This window comes from Meles meles, chromosome 18 (assembly GCF_922984935.1).
Source record: "Meles meles chromosome 18, mMelMel3.1 paternal haplotype, whole genome shotgun sequence".
Classification (NCBI taxonomy): Eukaryota; Metazoa; Chordata; class Mammalia; order Carnivora; family Mustelidae; genus Meles; species Meles meles.
Genome location: NC_060083.1, coordinates 16,011,163 through 16,036,915, shown reverse-complemented (window position 1 = coordinate 16,036,915; position 25,753 = coordinate 16,011,163). Strand labels below are relative to the sequence as shown.

At 54.6% G+C, this 25,753-nt stretch overlaps 1 protein-coding gene across 1 annotated transcript in view; it reads left to right on the top strand.

Annotated features, from left to right (window-relative positions):
• Positions 1-25,753, top strand: part of LOC123930007 (receptor-type tyrosine-protein phosphatase N2-like) — a 68,694-nt gene that overhangs the window by 21,662 nt on the left and 21,279 nt on the right. Inside the window, exons 6-10 of the mRNA XM_045986233.1 lie at positions 3,266-3,339; positions 9,357-9,434; positions 17,941-18,060; positions 18,983-19,149; positions 24,920-24,973. Of these exons, the coding sequence (XP_045842189.1) occupies positions 3,266-3,339; positions 9,357-9,434; positions 17,941-18,060; positions 18,983-19,149; positions 24,920-24,973 (493 nt within the window). The remainder of the gene's footprint in view (positions 1-3,265; positions 3,340-9,356; positions 9,435-17,940; positions 18,061-18,982; positions 19,150-24,919; positions 24,974-25,753) is intronic.

Below are 25,753 nucleotides of genomic sequence, written 5' to 3'. Positions count from 1 at the left end.
GGCATAACAGGAACCTAAAGAAACAGGACCCTGGTGCCACAGGACAGATTAGAAGGAAGCCTCCACACACCATCCTTGAACAGCTCCTGTGGACATGTTCTAGACAACAGTGAGAGCAGAACGTGCCCACTTGCGGTTCGGCCACAGCCCTCCAGATGTACCTTGGGCTGTCTTCACGTGCTCTTTGTCCCACTCATAATCAAGAAGAACTTCTAGAACTTGTTTCTTCTGTTGGAATTTATGAAAATAAGTTGAACCTAAAATGGAGACACAGACCCCCTTCTATCTCTAGCGCCGCATTCCCGGAAGATGAAAGGTGTGTGTGTGTGTGTGTGTGTGTGTGTGTGTGTGTGTGTGTGTGTGTGTGTGAGACTACCCTTGAGCAGAGAGCACTGAAGCACTTGAGCAAGGAGTTGAGAAAAGGAACGTGGGCGTCTGGGTGGCTCTGTGGGTTAAGCCGCTGCCTTCGGCTCAGGTCATGATCTCAGGGTCCTGGGATCGAGTCCCTCATTGGGCTCTCTGCTCAGCAGTGAGCCTGTTTCCCTCTCTCTCTCTCTCTGCCTGCCTCTCTGTCCACTTGTGATCTCTTTCTGTCAAATAAATAAATAAAACCTTTAAAAAAAAAAAGAAAAAAGAGAAGGAACGTGCCCTACATGTGTAGATAACATGTTGATACCAAGATAACAAGTTTCCTCTTGGTAGGTGTCTTTCTCCTCCTCTCCCTGACAGAGCTCACTATTGTGGACCCCGTGAAAGAAAACAGCTCCGTCTTAGGGCTTAATACAGACAGGAGGACTCTGAGTTCCCATTTCCTGGCTCCTGAGCGAGGTCTGGGAGAACCGAGAGAACACATGGCCTTCTCAGCCGAAGGGCAACCCCCCAGGTGGCTATGCATCCTCGCTCCGTGGTTGGGGCCCCCATATCTACTTCCGGGGCAGGGGTGTGTGTTCACATGGGCTGTGCTCAGTCAGGGGAGCACTGGCGATGGTGAGGACCATGTGGTCATGAGCTCTGTCCTGCCTCAACTCCAGCGTGCTCAAGCGATCTCGGGGGACCCTGCGATCCTGCCAGGCCACACAAAGACTAGAGGCAGCCAGACTCTGCTTGATGGCAGCTTGACATCCTAACACTCACTGGCCCCCACATCAGCCATTTTAAAAAGATGAGCAGGAAAAAGCGAGCCCCAAGAGCCACAAGCGAGCCACAAGAGCCACTTTGATGAGATTTGCCCAACCCATCAAAGTCCCCCCGGGCCATCCCGGCAACGGCAGTGTCCCTCTGCTGGACTCCGACCCTTCTGGGGCAGCTCCAGCTGCTCCAGAGGGAGGTTTAGATGGCCCGATTTTATTTTTAAAGACGTTATTAACTTATTTGAGACAGAGTCAGTGATGGAAAAAGAGATTATGAGGGGAGGGAGGAGCAGAAGCAGCCCGACGAACTTGATCCAGGGACCCCAGGATCATGACCTGGGCCGAAGGCAAATGCTCAACCTATGAGTCACCCAGCGCCCCAACATGAAAAACAAAACCAGATCACCATTAACCGTGAAATGAGTGTGTTGCTGCCAAAGTCAGGTGTGTGATGGGAGGCAGCGGAACTCTGAGGCATTCGAAGTCCTCATCCCAGACTCAACGGCAGCTTGGAAAGCATAGCCTGGAGGAAGCAAGCGCAGCTGAAACAGCGCTTCACGGGGCCGCAGGGAGCACAGCCCGTCCTCCTCGCTGGGCTCGGGCTCTCCAAACAGCCTGTCTCCTCAGCTGTCCGAATGGAGAGCTCTGAGTGCCAAGCGCAATGGCAGGCTGCATGTTTATGTCACCGAGACTCCCACTTTGTGCAGCGTGAACGTGCTGACCAGAAACTCCAGCTGGGCTGGGATGCCCTGGGCCGGTTGCTCACCAGACAGAGCAGTGCCAGCCGACGTGAAGGGTGCCCAGTGGCCCCCAGGCCTGCGTCTGTCCGGCTGGGTGACGTCTGGGGCTGTCTGAGGCCAGAAATCAGGGGGTGCGGTTCTTCCTCCCTAGACCCCTCCCGTCCCTTCGCCTGTGACCCTGCTCTTTGTAAAAGGTTCTCGGACCGACGGGAGGGATCCCCACTGCAGCAATCAACGGCTCCGGAGGCTGGCTGTGGCAAACGTATTTCCAACGTGGCAGGGCCCCCGGGAGGCTCTCTGGAACCCTTTGGAAGCAGCCAAAAGTGCTGCTTTTTTATTCCAGAATCCTGTGTAGGCTGCAGCGGGAGACCCAGGGTGTCCTGGAGAAACTGTGCCCGCATCTGAGCAACACAGCACGGTCTCTAGCCGGACGTGTGCATGAGGCACCACACTGCGGACCGCGGCTTGCCGAACCTCGTGGGCGTAGTGTAACTGGGGCCGGGCTCAGTCTGCTCACCATGCAACAGGCCAGTAAGCCGAGAGGTAGGGTGGTGAGGGAAGGAAAGCGACTTCATTCAGAAACCCAACAGACCAAGATGACAGCCTTTCATCCTAAAGAACCAAATGGCCTTGCACAAACGCAGGCTTCTTTAATGCTGGGACAAGGGGATGCCAACCAGTGCAGCCACTCTGCAAAACCATGTGGAGGTTCCTCAAAAAGTTAAAAATAGGGGCGCCTGGGTGGCTCAGTGGGTTAAAGCCTCTGCCTTTAGCTCAGGTCATGATCTCAGGGTCCTGGGATTGAGCCCTGCATCGGGCTCTCTACTCAGGAGGGAGTCTGCTTCCCCCCGCCCCCGACTGCCTCTCTGCCTACTTGTGATATCTCTGTCAAATAAATAAATAAAATCTTTTTAAAAAAAATAAAATAAAATAATTAAAAAAAAAAAAAGCTGTCATCTCCAGAACAGAACGGTGTCCAGACCACAAAATTGTGTGCAGAGAACAGTTGCCTGATACCTGGGTATTCACATAGAAACGTGTCTACTGTGGGTGGCCACATGTGTCCACTGGCTGAAGGGAGATCCCAGAGAAAATCCTGCAGCGGAACACCTGACCCTAGTGTCGGACTCTAAGAAAAACCCAAGAATACCTCATTTCTGCTGGATGAAACCCAGTGTCCCTTGCCACACTCCCCGCTTCTCCACCCTGAGGCTGAAGGGGTGTGAATGGAGGATGGGGGGGATGTGACTCATAGTGGCCTCCACAGAGCCCCAAGGAGGGACACCAGCATGGCAGCTGGCAGCCTCGAAGGGCATTCGGCTCCTGCTGTCCCCTCGTGTGGCCCCTGGGGACACCGGCCTCTGTGCTCATCTAACTTCCTGCCTTTGCTTGCAGATGATCACTCCAGGATCCTGCTGAAATCTGAGAACAGCCACAGCAACTTGGACTATATCAACGCCAGCCCCATCGTGAGTACCTTCCTGGGCCCCCCTGCCTGTCCTCAGTCGTGAGCCCCCGTTGTGTCAGCCAGGCAACTAGTCAACTAGGTGATTAGTCTTGACCGGGTGACCTGTCTCAACTGGTGACTAGGGAACTAGGTAGTCTCAGCCAGGCACTGGGCTCAACCAAATGACTCGTGAACCAGGTAATTAGTATTTGACAGGCAACTAGACTCCACCTGGCAGTTAATCCTAACCAGGTGAGTCCTCTCAACCAGCCGGCCTGGGCTGAGTCCTCCCCAGGCAAGAGCAGTCCTGGGTACCCTGGATTGGGGGCCCAGCAAGAGCGGCCGCTGGTTTTCTGATGGGAACCTATGGCTTTCAGGAAAATCTGGGGCGTTCCTCCTTTCTAGACCCACTTGTTCACTGTGTGTTCAGGGGGAGCAGAAACGGGCCCCAGCCCTCCCCTCATGGAAAAGTTGGCGGCACCGAGGCAGACGTGCACAGGCTGGTCCCTGCAGCTGTTTCCAGGTGCACCTCCCCTAAGACAAGCAGTGAGCGGTGCGCGGGGCGGTGCGTCCCGAGGCCAGGTGTCCTGCGAACAGAACCCCTGGGGACCCCCGTGACCCAGGGCACCCCAGCTCCCAGAGGATCCCCTGCAGCCCACGCCAGCATGAGCCCCACGGGAGAGCGGCGGGAAGGGAGGTTGGGGCAGCCAGAGGGTGATGGTCAGAGACCAGCCTGCACGGTGCTCAGCCTGGCTTCTCAAGGTGAAGTCCGAGTGATCATAAGTGGGAGGCCGGGGAAACATGCCTCCGTGGTGTGAGTATTAGGCAGCATGGCTTATCGTGGGGATTGGGAGCGAGCAGGGATTTCCAGGGGACAGTTGGTGTGTCCCCTCCCTGTCCCTCCCCCCATAAATTGCAGCGTCAAAGCTGGTCACCAGGGAGGCGTCAGGACTTCTCAGTGAAGCCTCAGATTGCATTCCAGGGAGCAGTGCACATAGCGTCCCAGCTCGGGGGGCTTGCCGGTGACCTGCAGGTGGCTGAGGGAGGCGGTAAGCTCGTCTGTGTTTGGGACACACCCCGCAGCATCCTGACAAAAACTTGCATTCCGGGGAGCAGTGCACATAGCGTCCCAGCTCGGGGGGCTTGCTGGTGACCTGTGGGTGGCTGAGGGAGGCGGTGAGCTCGTCTGTGTTCGGGACACACCCCGCAGCGTCCTGACAAAAACTTGCATTCCGGCAGCAGCAGGCTTTCCTTGAGGACGTTCGCCCTCTGATTTCAGAACATTCTAGTAGCTACTGGTTGCAGGTGTCTCCGGGGCGCCCGGCGTATAAGCATACTCCTAGGAGCCCAGGGTGCCATGGGTCTGAGCCCGTCCCGTGGCCCTCATGGTGCACAGCAGGGGCACAGGGTAGCGTCTTCACCGCGAGAAAGCAGGTTATGGGCTGGTCTGCTGTTCCGTCTATACCCGAGCCCAGACCTCGGCTCCTGCGGTTGCTGGTAAGGAGTGACTGTTTCCCCCAGTGCAGGGAGACCACAAGGACTGGCCCCACCCGTGTCTTCAAGGTTCTCATCCTGAGCCAGTCTCTCAAAAAATGCCGCACTGGGCTCAGTAGTTTCTGTCAATGCTGATTCAGAACCAAGCCAAAGCCTCATGGGTGTGCAGCCTCTCCTGTGGGTGGAGCGGGGTTTCTGGGAGGGAGGCCGTGGTGAGGGCCTGGACGTGGTCCCCCATGGCAAGCCACGGTGCCGGCAGCGCAGAACTTCCTGGAGCGCCATGTCCCCCTGCTGGACTCCTCGTCCTGGGCATAAACCATGTGACTGGGCCAGGAAGAGGACTGAGCTGTTACTTTCAAGCTAAATGGTGAGCGTTCAGAGTTGGGGTGCATCCAGCCTCCCCCGACTGCCCCGCCTATTTGACAGGTTCCAATGGCCCACTGTCCCACTGTCTGGTGATCCCCAGTTGAAGAGAAGTGTCAATGCAGAAGCTGTGTTCTCCTTGGACACGGCTGGTGCTCCCACGGGGCCCAAGCTGCTCCCACACCCCTCACCTCCATTGCAGGAAACAAGGGACTACACCCCCGACCCTGACCCCATGGGGCCATGGCACGGGTTGTGAGGCGATGCCAGGAGAAAGAGGGGATTTAAGCCATATTTTATGTTTCCCCTTCATTTCACACCAGAATTCTTTTTCCTCATTTGGGTCGTAAGAATGAACCGTGGTACCTTTCTGAAATGACTGAGGGACGGTGACAATGAGCTTCCCAGCTGCACTTGAACGGAAAGCTCAGTTGCAGCCCAAGAAGACCCTGGCTGTGCGGAATGAAACTATGACGATTACATCCGTCATGTTTGTCCTTAGTCCTCACTGAATCCCGGGGAAGTCATTCACGCGCCAGCCACGTGCAGTCTTGGCTTTGAGAGCAGGGGTTGTGGAAGTAAATGGGAATTCCGTGCTCCTGCCCAGCGCATGTGGGGGGCATATGGTGGGGGGCGCGTGGGGGGGTGCATGTGGGGGTGCCGGCTCTTCCCGAAGATGCGGACTGAGGCAGGTCATTAACACGCCTGCCATGCCGTGTGCTCGAAACGCCACATACATCGTGACCAGGGATGGGTCTGAAAGTCCCCCCGACTCGAAAATAAACTTATTCTTCCTTCCGCTGTGTACGGAGGGAGAAAAAGTTGTTGAACGTTTTAATCCAGAACACATTTAACTAATGTGAGGGGCGTACCTGGACCCCTCAGGAAAGGGTGACCGGTGTGGTGTCGTGAATATCATAGAAACAGGCCAAATATGGGAGCCGACTCTCTGGTTCTCAGAAAACACTTACACGCAAGCACCTCTGTGTGTATGTTATCTTTTGTAATTTACTTGAATCCCAACTCAGAAGAAAAAAGTATGAAAACAGCTTCGGCTCCTAAATCAGCCTCTCTCACATCAACTACAGAAGCGACCGTTTCTCAGTGAATTCCCCTACAAAGACTGGGTGTCTAGAAAATTGACTTGAAAACTCTGGCTTCATCCTCACTTGTTTTGAAGAAAATGGTCTGTGAAGTGTGCTCTAAAGTTTAGAAAAAACAGATGCAGGGGCAGTCAGATAGGAATAGAGAAGGAAGACGTGCGTGTTTACTCTCTGAGAGCCCGGAGTGAGAGGCCTGGCCCCGCACTGCTCCCTGGGTTGTGGTCAAGATGAGGGTCGTGCTGGACAGAGCTGGCTGACCCCGCAGGACACAGCAGCGGGCAGCCCGCCGGCTTCTCCCCCGAGCTCTTAATGGCTTTGGGACATGGGTCCCTGGACTTGGCATGCTGGATGATTGAGGTTAAAAGTCTGTTTTGTTCGTACTATTGAGGACACTGTTGCCAAGTTTGTAACGCAGGTTAGAGTTTCTGAAAGCCACTTGCACCCCTTTACTAACTGGCATTGCACAGCCTAGAGCAGTTGGCTGGGACTGCATTGCAGGGCCTGTGCATTCAGAAATTCATGGGAACACACCTCTCCGTACCCTGCCAGGAGCATGGACAGTGGAATCAACAGTCTGTGAGAGCAAAATGGTGGTGTGAGTCATACTTGGGAACCGGCACCCCATGGCCCACGCCTGCTATGCAGTCACTGGGCGTAAGTCCTGTTTGATTTTGGGGGCCCTGCAGTCCACGGGGAAGGCCACCTGAGGGCGTGGTGTGAACTGCACGGGCTTTGACTGATAGCCTCAAGGTTACTGGCAACACACGCCCACGGCGCGCACAGGGGAGTCCGCACCATATGCACGTGGCTTCCCAGAGCCGATGGGCCACGGGGTCATGTGTGCAGCCTCCCCTCCACCCGCCCCACCTCACGGACCCTGACCGCGGGGCCCAGACACAGCTGCTGATTTCCTCCCCCGTCCCAGAGCGGACATGTGTGAACATACGTGCGCACGAGTGAAGTGCTCTCTGCCAAGAACAGGGGAGCTCCTCCTGCCTTGGAAATCTTAAATATAAGCTTCTGTTCACTTAGTCAAGTATTTGTTTTATTCTCTTTGGGTTAAAGATTGCACAAACCCATGAGAAGTCCTTCTGTTGCCCGATACTTGCTGCACATACAAAGCACTTCTGTCCAGATTAGTTTCTGTTCAACAGAATGTACGCAGAATGAAATAATCCTAATTGTCTGTGAATTATTGTTAAACGGTTGCATGACACATTCCGCCACTCTGTGATCGTTATGCTGTCTACTGTCTGCCAAGTGGCAGCCGCGTGGCCGTGGCCGAGGGCCTGGGAGACCGGTGGGCCTTGTCCACGCCCTCCCCTGCCATGGCGGACCACGGACACCAACCTCAGTGAGTCGCCTTGTTTACCCTCCTGAAGCCCTCCTCAGGTTTTGACTGTTAATCAGAGATTTCTCAGTTTGAAAGCAACTAAGGTGCTAGTTTGAACACACTGATGATTTTTAAATGTGGTGCTCTCTAAATTGCTTTGGGCGAAAACCCACATTTGAAAAGGAGGTGGGGTTTTACTTCTCACGCAAAATTGTTTGATGGAAAGAGACAGGGTTTTTGTACATAGCTGTTGCCTCCAACAAATGCGTGTTCTGAAAACGAGGCCCAGTCTTAATCGGGACCCACAGACCAGAGGCAGAAAAAGCATTTTCCTGCCCCACCCCCGCTGGCGTCCCACAGCTGTTCTGTGGGACTGACCTGCATCCGATCTTCCAGGAGCCTCGTAATTACAAGGTGGGCCCCGCACCCGTTTGTGCTGACGGCTGTCATCTCTGCGAGGACGCCCCAGATGCAGAGACAGCGCCTCCCGCGGCAACTTCAACCCCAGCGCTGGGCCGGGTCTCACCATGGCTGTGGGGTAGACAGCCGACACCCCCGTGGGCTGCCACACAACCATGTGTGTTGAAAACGCCTCCTTTTTTCATTGTATTGGGAAATGTCTTCTTAACAGGTATCTTTAAACACAGAGGATTTTAAATCTCTCCTCAAACCTTGGTATCAGGAGAGTATATTTTAGCTCCAGATGGGAGAAAATCAGGGATGGACAGGGGAGCGGAAGCCTGGCGCCGAGGTGAGGCTTCAGCTCAAGGCCCAGTCCACCCCCCATGGTGCCGTCCATCCAGGGTGCACAGTGGGCCGGGAAGACCCGGGAGGGAAGGGGCTGTCCATTCGATGACCCTCAGATTGCATTTCCCCCACTTTCCTTTTCCAGGCTTTGTTCCTTGGGTCACTTTCTCCCTGCATTCTCCTGCTTAGACGTCTTTGAATTAAATGTCATAACAAAGGTATTTTAAACCAGACTCCCTCTGTCTCGACCAGCAGGCTGTGCTTGGATAGACCACCCAGCCAGAACGCCCACCGCGGCGTCTTCTGCTGTTTGTCTGTCTTCAGCCCCGTGCCTGGCTCTGTAGGACTGGAATGGGAAACGAGCAGCCAGAAGGCTGGGCTCATCTCCAGGGGAGGTCTTGCACCCCACGCTCACAGACCCCCAGCCTGATCAGGGTGCCGGCACCCCTTTCTGGGTAATGGGGACCAGCATCCGTGTGAGAAGAGCTAACTTTTCGTGGGAGGCAGGATGCACTCCTCCATTCATTCTTCTGGGACCCTGAAGGGGGTCTCATGGGTCTGACCCCCGGCTTCACCTCTCCCAATTCCTACCCCTGCAATTCCTACAGGGGCGTGTTGGCCACACCCCTGCACGTGGCCTGGGGTACGGGTGCGGGCAGCTTACATGGCAGGTGGCCGGGGCCAAGGCTCCTGGCTGAGGTGGGGGCCATGCATGCTGGTCCGTGGCTGGGCTGGTCTAGAACACCCGCATCCCTGCACACACCGCCACGTGGGCGCCCCACCTGTCTTCGCCCAGGGCCACGGGGCTCTGCTGAGGTCCAAGCATTGTCGCAATCAGAAGGGACAGCAAGGAAGCCCGGCCTGCTCTTCTCACTCTGCGACCCCAGGACCAGCATCTGGCCCGGGACATGCCACCTTCACCTCCTTAGCCGTGTTCTCTTTCCTGGTTGTTTTCTAGGTTTTTGGCTCATCTTTGTTCCTCTAATCTTGTCTCTGCAGATGGATCACCACCTTGGGAATCCTGCCTACATTGCCACCCAGGGACCGCTGCCTGCCACCGTGGCCAACTTCTGGCAGGTGAGTCTGCAGGGAGTCAGAACTCTTCTGACGACGAGACCTTGACAGACGGGCCGCGAGTAATGGCTTGGACCTGATTCAGTAAATGTAAACTTGTTTCTAGGCGGCACTCATCAATGTTACTTGATTTATGCGGGTCCTTTAATGGTTTCTATTATTAATCTTCTGTTTTTCAAAACTCGAGAGATTGAATACTTTAAAGATCCTTACTTTTCTACACACTTTAGAATTTTATTTCATGAAATAGTAGGAAATGGAATTAATAAGTGTTTAAATTACTGCATTCTGTCCAAATGTGTCCTTGTCCATGGTTCTCTTCTCTGAAGGTAAACAGTGGTGTCAGATTATAGCTCCTCTTCTTTGTAGACCCTCTTTCACTCATTTAAGGGCCAGGCTAGTCTGTTCCATCCAGCAGAGTCCTGAACACCCAGACGGAGGCTCAGCCGCTGAGAGCCAGCATGAGCACAGGCCCCAGAGAGCAGACAGGAGAGCGAGGGGCCTCCCCTTTTTCCCCCACGTCCTGCTCCAGCTTCTGCCATGCCACAGAGCTAAGGGGGAAGGGGCTTTGCAAGGTGGCACGGTCAAACCAACTCCCCTGTGCATCAAGCACGCTGCTGTCCCCAGCCCTGGTGGGGGCATCCAGCCGCCCAGCCGAACCCGTGGAGGACAGAGGTGAGAGGGCGAGCAGACAGAGTGCCTGGGAGGATGGCAAGCCCCCACCCCGGCAGCATGGCCATGCGCTCAGATGGGGTTACCTCGGACCCCAGCTGGTGAAGCTGGCGTCCAAAGTGGCAGTTCTAAGAGTAAAGGCCTCCTTGGGCTGACAGGTTCCATGCTTCTGTTCCCCAGAGTCTCTTGTTCTGCTCCCCAGTGTGCTGTGGGCCCTCTGCAGCCTCCCCACCTGCAGCAGGGCACGTGCCCAGCGTGGGGGGCTCTGGAGAACTTGGAGGAGGGTCCCGCATGCACCCCTGCCTTCTCAGTGTGTTGATCCTGGGTGCCATAGCTTACCACAGACGTCACCTGGAACCAAGATCAGAGCATGTCCATGCAGCCCCGGGCTCTGCCTCGCAGCCTTTATGCTGCTGAAGAAAATAAACCAACGGAGCCTCAGGGTTCTGTTGTCCAAACCTGTAACTGCGGTGCAGAGCCACTAAACTCACGTTAGGATGGTGGGAGGACCAGTGGGTCCCGAGCCACGAGACGCTGACGTTCTCCCACGTCACACCCAGAGAGGCCATGTGGCATGCGTGGGGTGCCTCCCTGCTTGGAGCTCAGCACCCATGGGCCACCTGGTCCTGGGACACCAGCTCCAGAGGGACCTTCGTGCAGAGGCTCAGCTGAGACTCATGGGAGCCCACAGATTATGGCTCTGCTCATAGAACATCACTGATGTGCCGCTGCCATCCCATTCCAGCTGCCTCCCCGGCTTCTGATGCTCAGGAGGAGGGACAGAGAACATTCCAAGTTGTGCGCCGGGAGGAGGGAGTCCTCAACCTTGACCCATCATCCGATTCTAACAACGGTTAGGTGCCGGCAATTGCTTCCCACATGCGAGGCTTCTGGAAGGCACAAGGACATTTCCCAGCGGTAACAGCTGGTCACATCCACAGCCACTTACCGTGGACCAGGTCCCGTCCAGAGGGTTGTGTGTGTGTTAAAACAATCTTTGCTGTCGGAAGACGAAGAGGCCTCCGCTTTGCCCAGGTCACATGAGCGTGAGCGCTGGGATGTTTTTCTTGCCCCGTGTTCCAGATGGAGGTAATTGTCAGAGTGACCCACGTCATGTCACCAGGGCCTGCAGGGCGTGGGTCACTCTCCAAAGTGTCTGGAGGTCTGACATTCAGGAACAGAAGAAGCCATCATAAATGAAGCAACGTGAGAAACATGACCATGGGCGGGATCGCAGCCTTAGTCATGCTGCTCAGAACATGCCAGTGTCCATCTGAATGGTAGCAGGTGTCCCAGGACAAGAAGACTCTGCAGGTGACCAGCTCACACTCCAGGATTATTGCACACAACAGCACACCGAAGCCGCTGAGAAGTCTATCATAAAGAAACTGGTTCGACTCCAGACACCCTGAGGCTAGATGCCATGGTCTCGAGGAAGGTGGGGGCACGGCTTCTCCAAGGCTGCCGTGACTTAACAAAGTAGCGCATACAAGCCCTGACACCAGGTGTGGGCAGGACTGGTTCCAACCGGAGCCTCTGTGGGGGGACCTGCTCGTGTCTCTGTCTCCCGCTTCTGGAGTAGCAAGCATGGCTGGGGTTCTGGCCATGGACACATTGCACCCCCCTGCCTCCATCCACGGGGTGACCCCCCACAGGATATCTGTGTTTCTGCCTCAAATTCTGCTCCTCTTCCAAGGTCGCTGGTCATTAGACTAAGGGTCCATTCTGGCCAGTGTACATCGTGCTGAACACACCTGCAGAGGCCTTATTTCCAAAGAAGGTCATGTCCGCAGGTTCCAGGTGTGTGTGACCTATGGGGGACACTATTCCGTGCATTACTAAGAGAAGAGCACTGGCTGAGACCAAACACTTTGCTGCTGAGACAGACACGTGGCCACTGCGGGAATCCAGAGAGAGGCTGCTGGGCGGTGGGGGCAGGGGAGGTCGTCAGCGAGGGGGCCCAAGCCAGGCCCAGCATGTCCAGAATGTGCAAGTCCCCAGGACTGCTCAGTTAACTTGCAGGGAGTAGCGGACAGTCCCACAGCCTGTGACAGCCCACAGACACCGGGAAGCTTGGGCGTTGATGAGCCATGTGGGGAGGGGAACGTCGGGACTGGAGGGCAGAGGAGAAGGAGGAGGCGGGAGAAGCCAGCCATCTGTTGGTTCGAGCGCTGAGGCAGGAACACACGTCCTGATCCGGGAGGGTGTCCGCCACTGTGTGGTGTGGCCTGCGTGGTTCCTTTGAGAGAAAGACACGCACACATATGCACGGGCGGCTCTGGAGTCCAAGGGAGTGGAAGGAAAGGAGCAGGAAGAGAGGGAAAACCCACTGCGGACTCACTATGTGCCCGACCCTGGGCGGCGCTGCGGGCAACCACCTTCGCCAACGCCCCTGATGACCGAGGGTGAACCTGAGTTCCCAGGGCCCCCGTAGGAGGGCTGCAGGGAGTCCAATCCAGGGAGACAGGAAGCAGAGGGTGGGCGCCAGGGGAGTGGGATGGAGCTGGTATTTAACGGGGACAGTTTGCGTTCAGGAAGACGGAACGTTCTGGGATGAGTGGTGGCAACGAGTACTTAACGCTGCTTAAGTCTGCTTGTAAAAACGACAGAGAAGGTGCATCCTAGGTTTATTTGACTGCAGTGGGAGAAGATCGTGGTCCCTGTTCTACCAGAAGGCTGGAGCCCGGGGCCCCTAACGACTTCACCGAGTCCGCACAGCCAGCTGGAGGCTGGGCACAATGCAGACCCAGATCTCCAGAACTCAGGCTTTTTGCTGCCCATACTCGGCAGGGAAGACGGCGTCATGCTGGGGGAGGCGCTGCTCCCAGGCGCGTCCCCTCCCGGAAACACAAGGCAGGCAGCCTCCCCGCAGAGACGGTGGGCGTTCTCATAGTTAACACATTGCTGCCAACGAAGGTGCTGCGTCACTGGCTCTCGAGGCCCAGAGCATGTCAGAGCTGCAGGCAGTGAGCTCTGGCCCCCCAAGGCATCCTGGAGCCCGGAGCCCGTGGGCTGAGCTCCATGCCAGACATCTCCAGAGGAGCGTGAGGACAGCTTTCACCCAGAAGAGACATCTCTGTGGGACGGGGATGTGGGCAGCCGGGGCAGCAGGAGGAGGGGGCCATCCTGGGGGACTTGGCCAGTTGCCATTCTTGCCACGGGTACCCCCTCTTCCCATGGCCACAGTGTAGCTCCCAGCAGACCTGCACACACTCTCTCTCTCCCCACCCAGGCCCGAGGGAATCCTGATCTGAGGAGGCAGGTGACTGTCCTCCCTCCTCTCGTATTATAGGGGAAGCTGCCCAAACCAGGTCCTTTCCACAGTGGCCGCGTTGATGCGTCACCACCGGAAAGTCAGGCCACCCCGTTCACCGAGCTCAGATACGAGAGGACGACTTGCAGATGGGAGTGGTAGAGCAGGGCACCGGCAGCCTCCCGGCCCAGGACCTGCGACATTCTCCACAGGTTGCAGACTGGTTGTCATCCCCGTTCACCATGGGGCGGCTCAGCCAAGAGGACACCGGCCCATCCCGCCAAACAGATGAGCTCTTTCAGGTGGAACCAGCAGCCAGCAAGTGGGGATGGGGCCCAGAGTCTGCAGCCCAGGTCAGAGGGCCACCCCATAGAGGGGGTCCCGCTGGTGCACGGTGGACACAAACACAGACACGGTTAGCAACGTGTCACCGAGAAGAAAGCCCTCCCTTTGAGTCCTGTCCCCCACTTTCCAAAGGTCCTCCATTATGAAGCCTTCACCGGGGGCACGCTCTCTTTCCCAAGAGGGATGGGCTGGGTTTAAATAGAGGTTTATATTTATCGCAGTTCTTGCCATGATCCCATGGGAGAGCCCAAGAAGGCAAAGGTTCCCTGTCCTGAGCACTTTCCGCTGGGGGTTGTGGGGAGGAGGTGAGAAGGGGACCCGGGAGGAAGAGTCAAACAAAGCCCAAGCGAGCAGCATGCATACGGCAGGTCCCCAGGGCCCAGACATGGCCAGGGACCGAGTCCATGCATCTGTCCTGCCCTGGAGGCCCTGGGCCTGTGCCTGGTGGAGAGCAGAGGGAGGGAGGAGGCTGGTGCCTGGGCAGTCCACTCCGGCCACACACGGCCCTGTCAGAGGCATCACCGTCAAAGCCTGCAGGAGCGGAGCCAGTGTCCAGAGAAGCCCCAGCCTGGTCCCCAGGGCCAGCCCCAGCCTCCCCCAGATCCAGGGTCCCCGTGGCCTCCTCGTCCCTCTTCCTCAGGGGACCACATCACACCAGGGCTCAGGTCAGAAGTCGGACTCCTAGCCGTCCTCAGAGGCCCCACCTGAGAGTCTGAGCTTGTCCCCAAAGCCCCATCGCTGTGTGATGCTCCTGATGCATTGTCATTGGTCTTCCCCCTGGACACCCTCTAGGTCATGTGTGAAGGGGTCTCCTGCTTCTGGGGCAGCGAGGAGTTGTGGAAGCGGACATTGGCTCCAGAGCCCCGTTAGCTTAGGGACTGGCTGGTTTTCAAGCACATTGTTGGGTTAAATTAAAGGAAATACAGGAACTGAGGAGAGTTCATTTCTTGGGAAAACCCCTTCAGTCCCATGCCAGGGACATGCCAGGATGTTTTACCGCAGATAAATCGTCTCACCGGACTCCCTACACACAAGTTCATCACCTCCCCTCAACGTAGGGCTTGAAACCCCTGATCTGCCAAGCACTTGCGACTCTGCATAGGGAACGCACAGCGGAGAGCCCTGAGTCCTCTCATCAGCCTTCGCATTTGGGCGGGCCTCGGTGAAAGACAGATATCCTGAGTGTCGTCTTCTCTCCTTTAAAAAAAAAAAAAAGAGATTTATTTATTTGAGAGAGAACAAGATAGCATGAACGGGAAAGAAGCGGAGGGAGAGCGAGAAGCAGGCTCCCCATGGAGCAAAGAGCACTATGGACACAGGGCTCCATCCCAGGAACCTGAGATCACGACTGAGCCGAAGGCAGACGCTTCACCAACAGAGTCCCCCAGGCACCCCCAGAGCCACCTGAGTTCCTTTTTCAGCTGGTATTCCAGATCACAGCTGAAAACATCCTGGCTGTTCTGCTTTTAAGTGTGTTCCTGGTTCCCTGTCCCCTCCCTCTGTCCCCTCCCTCACCTACCTCCACCCTGCTTTTCTCCCTCCTCCAGGGAGCGTTCTAGATGTCCAAACACTGTGATGAGAACCTGTAGGGACTGCACAGGACTGGATGACGCAGACGTGGCAGGAAGCGTGTGCCCTGGCTCTGGGAACCCCTGCGTGACCAGGGTTCGCGTCCAGCAGCCTCCAGCTAAGTGAGCCATGCTATCTTCCGTAGAGAATGTGTACCCCGTTCCAGGGACACGACAAGGATTTCTTACTGAGATGCCTTCTTTACGCCTGGTAGGAGGGAATTTCAGAGGTCAAGACTGCCGTGTACAGCCTGTGGGATGGCGGCCATATGACCGGCTGGGGCGCAGGATGTCGGCACCGAACATCACACCGCCAGCGTGGACGGTGTCTTTATCGCTGAGGGAGGCCCATGCGGATGTGCTTGTGCGCCAAATAGCAGGTTGGGTGGGTGCGTTCTGAGCTGTGCGCGGAAGACACGACAGAGGTTTCCCCGCCTGTCCTCAAAGTGGCTTGATGCAGAGCCCGTGACCACAGGAAGCCTGCTGCAGTGCTCAGACCTGGCGTTCGGGGAGGCCAAGGGCGGGTTGGGGGTCTCGACTGCAGAAAGTGTCCCAGACTCTTGTTTTTCCCTTGTGGATGTGTTTCAGACCACGGTAGAGCCAACAGACACCAGTGAGCCCTTAAGGACGAAAATGCAAGTGTTACTAAATCTTATTAACTGACTCCTAAAATGTGAGTCAACTTCATCTTGGCCAGACTTCAGATATCTCTGTTCAAGCTGTAAAAGTAAGTCCAGCACAGAAATGAGCTGCACGGTTAGGCCCGTGGGGGCTACAGCGCCCACGAGAAGAGCTGTCTGCCTCATGTGCCCATGGCTCCAACACCCGTGCACATGGTTCCCATGCTAAGAAAATGAAAAACAAAAAAGCCTTTCTGGCATTGAGCAGGTCCCGGGAAACCTCCTTCCAGGCCTGCCTTTGACAGGATTTTCTTTATTTCCTTTTACAGAAATATTCAAGGGGTCTCTTCTAAACACACGTGTTGTTTTTAGCCAAGCACTCACTAGAACCAGGCATGGTCCTGGCTGCCGGGGAGAGTGGAAATTGTGCCCAGACCAGCCTCTGGTCTTCTCAGAGATGCTGGGCCAGTGGGAGAAAGGCATGAGTACAGAACAAGGATAACAAAGGTAGAAAGGGACACATCACAAGAGATCTAAGTACAGAGAGCAGTTTTATGCCTTGAGGGAGCGGGTGCCTGGCAGAGAACGTGACCTGGGCTCCCTGCGATTTTGGATGGGTCAGCTTTCCTTTCATCAGGTCTCTGTGGGGCTTTCAAAGAGTTTGGTTTGCTGAATAGTTAGTTTTCAAGATGGACTTTGAATGAAGAGACATGGCGGTTTCTTTCCATCTGCTTTAACTAGGCTCGTCTGTGCCCCTGGAACTGCAGGCATGCTCAACTGCTGCATCATCCCGGAGAAGAAGCCTGGGGCAGGCTCCTAGGGACTGGCGGCCAGTGGTGGCACAGGACATTGGGACTGCTCCAAACTCTGCAGTGCACGATTGCCGAAGAAGAGGCCAGCAGGGACCAGATACACCAGAGGCTGCCATGGCCACTGCCTTGGTGCGTGAAGCCATGCCATGGAGGCGTCCCAGGTCTTAGCAGTGGCCCTGGGGCATCCGAGCAGAGGCTCTCCAGCAAGCGGGACCCGGTTCCTCCGAGCACGGCCCCGTTTATACTCAAGAATCATCCCTGAAGGCTCGTGTTCCATCCACGTTGGTGGCCTCATCTGGATCCAGGGTCAGAAGCAGCTGTTTCCCATTTGGGAAATGTCACCAGATGGAGGGAGCTGCGGGCAGGAGGGCAGACCCCCGAAATGCAGTTGCTTGTAAATATTTCTGTGAAGTCCCCGTAACCCACCACAGGCAAAGCATGCTCGTCCGGGCTCTGCAATTCACCAGGCTGACACGCTCCCCGGCACCGCCTCTGCGTGGCCCACAGAACCAGCGGTCTCAGTCTCAGTGACGACACTACAGGGTTAACACGCAGGCCCACAGCCACCAGACTGGGAGCTGGAGAGGAAGCCCTGTGGAGGGCCCAGTGTCTGCCCTCCACCATGTTTGGATGTGTGTCCATCCATTCGCTGTGGCTCGTAACGTGGCTACTGTGAATTGTGTTCGTGGCCTAGTGTGGCCATATTCCGTGGAGGTAAATGAAACCCCAGCCATGGCTCTCTGTAAGCAGAGTCTGCTTCCCATAGGACGGCAGCTTCACAAAGCAAAAACGGTTTTCTCGTCATGCAGAAAAATGACAACGACCAAAAAACAGTCGTGCCATCCAGTTTCCATCTGCACTGCATGTGGGAGCAGACGTGCCCGCAGTGGCACTGCTGGGGACAGTGTCAGAGGCCACGCTGCCTGTCCGTACCGTGTGGTAGAAGGTTCCCTCCAAAGGTCCAAAGCTGGGAGGCCAGACGGCTGAACGTGGGTCTCGAGACATTTTAAAAGGTGTGGAATGAGCCACTTGTGGTGTGTTTTTCATATTTTATGGAGCGTGGAAGCTACGGGGTGTATTCAGGGGCAGGAAGCCAGCCACAGAGGAGGCGTGGCCAAAGAGAGGGCAGTGCTCGAGCATGAGCCCCCATGGCCCATGTCAAGGAGCGCAGGGATTGCATGCGTCACGCAGGACCCAGTAGTCATGAGGTGGCCGTGGCCTGTCTCTGTCTCTATCTGCATGGTGTGGGAGAGCAGCTGTGTGGTCATCGTGATGCTGACGCCCCTCTCGGAGAATGGCGTCCGGCAGTGCTACCATTCCTGGCCCGACAAAGACTCCAACCTCTACCACGTCTACCAGGTACTCCCGCAGAGGACAGGAGCAGGTGGGCAAGCAGGCGTCCCCAGGGTCCCACAGTCCATGGACCCCCAGACCCTCCAAACAGCCGTGCTATGGCGCCCCGGGCTCTGGCATAAATTCTAAAGCTTTAGGGTTCCAAATCCAGACAGAAGGAACCAAAAAACATTTATGTCCCAAGGAGGCCCATGGAGCCAGGCCCCGAGCAATAGACGCTCCTGGGCCTGTTGTAGGAAGAGCCTGCCTGCACGGTGGCCTCCTGCGGCGTTCAAGGCTGTGGAAGCACAGATTCGAGCCTCCTTCCCTTGCCGGACACTCTGTCCACGTCAACGATGAACTGTGCCGACTTGGGCAGCTCAACATGAACCCGCATGAGCGCATGAGCACATTATGTTTAATGTTCTGCATTAAACATCAGTCAGAATGCAGAGTCCCGTGGGGGTAGGGGTGTGAAGACCAGCCCTAGCTCAGAGTCCTGGCTTTTAGGCCACTGAGCATGCCCTTGACCCCGAGAAGCGCCCAGCCCCGCTGTCTGCATAAACCCCTTGGTCTCCTCTCCACCTCGAGGTGATAACCACCTGCAGTGAGATTTAAGGTACAGTGGAACCCACTGGTGTTTCTGTTCCAAAGCATAGTTTTTTTTGCAGGTTTAGATGGCTTAGAGATACAAAGGATGAAAGCTAGAATCACTTTGGATTGTAACATAATTTTCTAACAATTTGGCTAATGGACCTGGGTGATATTAAGAACCCACAGTTATCGTTTGCATAAACGCAGTTAAAACTGAGAAGGTAGGAGGGGCCGTCCAGCCACTGCTGACCCGTGTGTGGTCCGGGTAATGTTCGCCCTTCGCTGCTCAGAATGCCATGGTGCTCAGACAATGCTTTACCTTCCCAATGCCCCCCCTCCCCGTCCTCCTGTACAGGTGAATCTTGTCTCCAAGCACATATGGTGTGAGGATTTCCTCATCAGGAGCTTCTACCTGAAGATCCTTCAAAGCAACGAGATGCACACAATGACCCAGTTCCACTTCCTGAGCTGGAATGACCAGGGAGTGCCTTCCTCCGTGAGGTCCCTCCTGGATTTCTGCAGGTATGACAAACAGCCCTGCAAGCAGGGTAACATGATTGGAGTGCAGGCGTGAGAGGAGGGAGCGTGGTCCAACACCAGGTTTCCTGTGTCTAAGGGGTCATTTGCTGTACAACGCACCATCTGTCTGCACTTATAGATCATAAACATACAGTCGACCCCTGAACAGCACGGGCTTGGGGCACCAGCCCCCTGACATCGTGGAAAATACACGTTTAACTTTTGGCTCCCCCAAAACATAACTATAATAAGCCTCTGTTGACTAGAAGCCTCACCAGTGGCACAAGAAGCCAGTCGGCACATCCTGGTTGCTGGGTGTACTGGGCCCTGCGGTCCTGCAGTACAGTACGCCGGAGGAAAGAAACCATCATGAAGAAAATCACAAGGAAGAGAAAATACATTTTCAGTGCTGACCTGTATTTATCGAGGGAAAAAAAAAAATTCGGGTGTGAGCGGACCAGCACAGCTCAGAGCCGCGCTGTTCCAGGGTCAGCGATATCTTCCGTATGACACAAAGGAGGGGGAGGGGAAGGGGTTTCGATGATGGTACATAGTACCCGCAAGGTGTTTTCTGGTTTTACAGGAGTTAAAACGGGGGGATGTAGCCATGTTAGAATTGTGGAAATGCGGTCCTTGTTTCTGATAAGATTCTCCAAGTGCTGGAGTCCTGAAGTTCCTGCTTTGCAGGATATTGATGAGGAAAAGGCAGGGTTTTAGTTTGGATAATCTCTGGTCGGACAGGATAATGAGATGTAACAGGCGCGGGCCCAGATCTGGCCTGGGGGGCCTTAGACCTTGGGGGAGAGCACAGATGGAATTAGTGCATGACTGTGTGTTCTAGTGCAGTTTGGAAGCCAACAGTCTGGAAACATCCAGTCTTTGATCACGCCCCACCAGCCAGCTGCCCAGGGGGCTGTCTGGCGCTAGAGGGTGGTTACTGAGCTGTTGACATGAATGCCAGACTCCATCTTTCAGGAAGCTATTGACAAGGCAAAAAAGGGGGGAATTCAGAATGGAAGCTTGGCTTGTCCATTGGACTAGTTGGTAATGGGGGCCAGCACTAGCTGTTGCCTATAGAGGTCAAGAATGAGCAGCCACCCAGCGAGGCAGGTGCTGAGCAGCACGGTGCCCGAGCTCTTGGCTCTGCAGACCCCTCTCACGCTTAACCAGTGGGAAACCTGCCTCATTGCAAAAGCAGGCAGACATCCAGAACAACGAACTAGGAAATAAAGTGCACCTTAGTCCAGCGTGGTTCCCCACCCCAGAGGGATTGATATCCGAGCAGTTACCACCCTTGAGTCTGTGGCCATGTCACGTGAGACAGTGGGGTTTCAGGCTGATCATTCTTTCTAAACGTGGGCTACCTAAGAATCTGACCTAGAGTGCATTTCCTGAGATAGCGTCTTGGGAAGGAGTCATTACTGGCCAAAGGACGTGGCTACAAAGAGAGACCAGCTTCGTCTTTATGCTCACCCAGTGTTTGCACATGTATGCTATGGGTGGACATGGAAATCCATATCCCTATATGGAATGGAACAATACACAACCAGCCCTCAGTGCGTACAACCTGCTCCAAGAAACACGGATGCCCCAAGTTCCCCCTCCCCGGAAGCTTGGGAAATAAGGCTCCGGGAGGTTTTTGTTCAGGTGAAATGTGCCAGTCTATTAGAATCAAAAGCTTTGCGGGCTTGCCTGACTCGGCACCGCCCAGTATTCCAGACCAGCCTGCCTGTCATGGACTCTCTGGATGGTGGGCAGCAGCCACCGCATTCTCAGAGGCATCGTGCTCAGGCACGGATTGCCGCTTTGGGGTTTTCTGGGTAGAAGAACCTCCCAAAAGTCAGCAATCAGAAAGGGGCATTGGCTTCCGGAGACACTGGTCACCTTATGCGGGGTCCCCCCGCCAACCCCATCCCCGACCATGCACCCCGCCTTCCCCTGCTCTGGCCAGGGTGCGTCAGGCAGTGAGATGTGTGATTACACAGTTCAGGAGCCCAGAGGGAGCACATTTCCACTTTAAAGGGAAGCCGCTGAAGCCAAGAGATAATCAGCATCACATGTGAGGGTTTTGCTTCTTTTTTTTTTAATTTTTAATTTATTTATTTGACAGAGAGAGATCACAAGTAGGCAGAGAGGCAGGCAGAGAGAGAGGTGGAAGCAGGCTCCCCGCTGAGCAGAGAGCCTGATGCGGGGCTCGATCCCAGGACCCTGAGACCATGACCTGAGCTGAAGGCAGAGGCTTTAACCCACTGAGCCACCCAGGCACCCGAGGGCTTTGCTTTTAAAAATTCTCTCTCTAGGGGCGCCTGGGTGGCTCAGTGGGTTAAGCCGCTGCCTTCGGGTCAGGTCATGATCTCAGGGTCCTGGGATCGAGTCCCACATCGGGCTCTCTGCTCGGCAGCGAGCCTGCTTCCCTCTCTCTCTCTCTGCCTCCTCTCTGTCTGCTTGTGGTCTCTCTCTGTCAAATAAATAAATAAAATCTTTAAAAAAAAATTATCTCTCTCTCCCTCTGTGTCTCTGAGTCTCTCCCTTCTTGCTGTACGCAACGGCACTCACAACGCTGACCCCTGTAGAAATGGACAGACCCTTACTTTGCCAGCTCGTGAGTGGTGGCCAGTGTTATTTTTGTGATGTTGCAGCTGAGCCCAGTTGCATAGTCACAAAAGTGATCATTGGAAGCTGTGACTCTGCTGCAAGGCAGTGTGGGAAGCCCCTTTTCTGAGCCTCTAATGACCTCTGACCATGGCTAGCTGTTGGTTGCATGATGGTTCCTTCTCAGGGACCTAAGGGGTTGGTTTGTATTGCTAATCATTCTTTCTCAGTGAATTCCTCCTGCTGAAATATATATAATATCCATTTTTCCGAACGTTTGCAACCTTTCGCCGACTGCTGATTTGTTCTAATCGAGTCAAACAAGACAGCTGTGTATCGCTTATCTGCATGAACACCCTGCGCCTCTGTCTGGAGTCGACCAGGTGAATGCTTCTGTTGACTGTGTGATGCTGTTACTTTCCTATTTGTGATGTCTTGCGTTGTAACGATACAAGCTTCCGATTCTTTGTAAATAAAACTCTCCACCGGGCAGCAAGCTGTATGCACGCTGGACTCCTAGCTGTTCGTAAATATGTTAAGCCAGGGCGGGGTCAGCGTGGAGGGTTAAACCGCAGTGAGCCCTCCCTGGGTCCAGCCGAGGTGGCCTGTCACCGCCCACCAGAGAAAGCAGCTCTCTATTCTGTCACATAAGAGCAGGGACCACAGGGGCACTTACTAGAGAACACCGTCCTCTCTAAGAGCAGTTATCCTCAAAGCACTTTGCCAGAAATGGGGCTGACCAGCTATAAACGGGATGTTGATGCTCTCCTAGCCCCTTATGGTGACTGTTTTCTGAAACCGGTACAGTCTAAACAAGGGAATCTGGGGGCTCGTTCTTTCTTTCTTTCTTTCTTTCTTTCTTTCTTTCTTTCTTTCTTTCTTTCTTTCTTTCTTTTTAATGTACTAGTTCCATGCTCGGCCCCATCAGAAAAAATGCCCCAAACCTGGAGACTGAGCCATGTGTGAGCAGGCAAACGTTGGGTAGAGTCGTTTTAAACCCAGCCTGGACTGCCAAGTAGGAAACGGCCAGAATGTTCGCATCAAAAAGATCCAGTGACCAAGAGATTTCTAGTAAAACCTTGTGTTTGAAACTAAAAGGCCTGTAGGAATGAACCTTCCACAGATCGAGTCTGAGCCTGGGCTTGCTTGATTGGCACGTGCACGCACCGTGTGTGCATACACACGCAGGCAAACGCCAGGTCCGCGGCCATGCACACAGCCTGGGTGGGGGCCAGCGGGCCTCTCGTTGCTCACGTCTGGGGTTCATCCTGTGGGTTTGGCGTCCATTTCGTCAGACCTAAAGCTCATGTTGCCTTTACAACCTGAGTTAAGAATGGGAGTTTGAAGATTTTTTTCCCTAATTTTTAAGTAATCGGTACACCTCACCTGGGGATCGAACTCACGACCCTGAGAGTCGCACACTCCACCAACTGAGCTGGCCAGGTGACCCAAAGAGTGGGAGGCTTTAGAAGGAGAAATTAAGAGATTTATTTTCCAATCCATTTGATTCACAAAGGTCCAAGAATCTTCTGGGCATCCTGGCCCGCCGCTGATTTTAATGAGTGCACTCGTACCTTCTTCACCTTCCCGCTAAACTCTTACACTGCAATGACCTCGCAAGTGAGAAAAAGCTCCAGCAGAAATAGCGATGTGGTCACAGGGATCCTCAGCAATTGTTCCTCCACGTTTCTGGGTCTTCTCATTTTTAAGATGGTTTTGGGTGGTCTGCACGTTCCACACAGTGCGGGAGGCAGCCCTGATCAAGGGCTACCCCAGTGGCTTCCGGCATGGCCCATCTTTGGGGTGCATTGCACCCAGGTACCCCTTTGTTTTTGGGGGGCCGTGTGGACCTCACTCTGTTCAGCCCGTACAGGAACTAGGAGCAGCCAGCTCTGCTCTGGGGGTGGACGTGGAAACACGTGCTGGGTGCCTGGGCGGTCTGCCAGCTCCCTACTGCACACAACCCCCACCTCCCGACCCCTCAGTTCTGGGATTTCAGGACGAGGCCACCAATTGAGAGAATATGAGCTTCCAGCTGACCCTGTGCTGGGCAGCAAGCCTTTACAAAGAACGGTGACGTTTTCCCATGTCTGGTGCAAGGAAAAAGATTTTTTTTTTTCTGCACTGTCATTTGTTTTCAATTTTGCTTCATGTCATACACTGTAGAAATTCATAGGGAGTATTTTAGAACACAGCCCCGCACACGTTATTCCACTGACTTTTTTCTCTGCAGAAATATTTTATTGAGAATTCCGAAGCACTTCGTAAACACGCTTAGTTGTTTCATGCTTCACTGACTTCCGACAAACTTGGAGTTCATACAGTGCGTTTGAAATCGGTGCTTTGCTTTGATTTAGGGCTCGGTGACAAAATAATCTATGTTGTTGTTAATTTTTCTAAACTGTGGTCTAAAATCTGCACAGCAGAGTTGCTTGTAAACACACACATATACATACAAAGGAATTACTTGTCTCCACTGTGGTTTCTTAGCGATATAGAGCTCCCACCGATGGACAGAGCCAAGAGGCCCTGTGAGATGCTGGAGACGATAGTTGTGTTACGTTCCAGTATGATGTCTAGGGTGTAAGAAACTTGGTGCATAAATGGCAGAACTCAAACATTTTATTTTTTTTAATTTTTTTTTTATTTATTGACAGAGAGAGAGATCACAAGTAGACAGAGAGGCAGGCAGAGAGAGAAGGGGAAGCAGGCTCCCCGCTGAGTGGAGAACCCGATGTGGGGCTCGATCCCAGGACCCTGAGATCATGACCTGAGCCGAAGGCAGTGGCTTAACCCACTGAGCCACCCAGGCACCCCAAGAACTCAAACATTTTAGCAAGGAATCTAGATATTCCCATCGCCACTAAGCAGCCCAGGTGACTGGAGCCTTAGATGGGGCAGTGGGACAGGCTGGTGACAGAGGCTGTGGGTTCCTGCTGGGAAAGGGGAAGTGTGGAAATGTAAGAACTGCTTTTAAAGCTCTGTTTAATCCCTTGATATTGAACAGAAAAATAAATCTTTGAAAATGTGTGTGTAATTTTGATTCTCTTTGTTAAAAGAGGCTACGGTTGCAAAACGATGTCACAGACGCAGTTGTTGGTGTGGGCTTAGGACTTTGTCTGCAAAACCGAAGACAGGAGTCATAGTGCATAACCATGATTTCTGTCCCTTTTTATTTCAGAAAAGTAAACAAGAGCTACAGGGGCCGTTCTTGTCCAATAATTGTTCACTGCAGGCAAGTACCACTCCTCACGTGAATTGCCCCTTGCTCGCTACCTGAGAAGGAGTCACAGTTACATTCCCATGTTGAGCTTTCTTGCTGCCTCACACGCACAGCTAATGGCCCTGCTGAAGGAGACCAGGCTGCAGATGGCTGCTTGTGCCCCGCTGGGCTGGTCCACCCGCCTGGGCCGCCACCACACACGCATGTCCTCACACCCATTTGTTCTCAGGCCCGCACGCTGCCCTCACACAAACACCATGGGATGGTGTTTTCCATCCGTGGCCTTGTCTCCGCCGCCAGCTCACTTAGCTGAGGTTTGGAACCGAGAGGCTGGGACGTGCTTGGGGCCCGTCGGGAGCAGGGACAGAGTCGGGAATTAGCACAGGGTTGGCCTCACCCAGCTTAGGATGCGAGTCTGGCCATGGAGTAAAACCCGGGGGCTCCTCAAGCCCGTTGGACCCACACAGACAAGCAGAGTTCCCACCAGAAGGCCATGTCATCGTGCCCTCTCGTCAGGGCCTCACACCCACCTCCTTGGGGTAGAGAACCGTGCTCCGATTTGTGGAAGTGTCTTACAGCACGTTCCCTTCTGCTGGGATAGAAAGGAGCTCTCCAAGGATCAGACACCCAGTCTGTCCGTGCGGTGGGGAAGTGTACGTGTGTGTGCGTGTGTCAGTGTGCCTGTCGGGTGTGTGTCTGTCAGGTGTGTGCCTGTGAGTGTGTTTGTCAGGTGTGTGCATGTCCCTGTGAGATGTGTGTCTGTGTATGAGTGTGCCTGTTGTGTGCATCTCT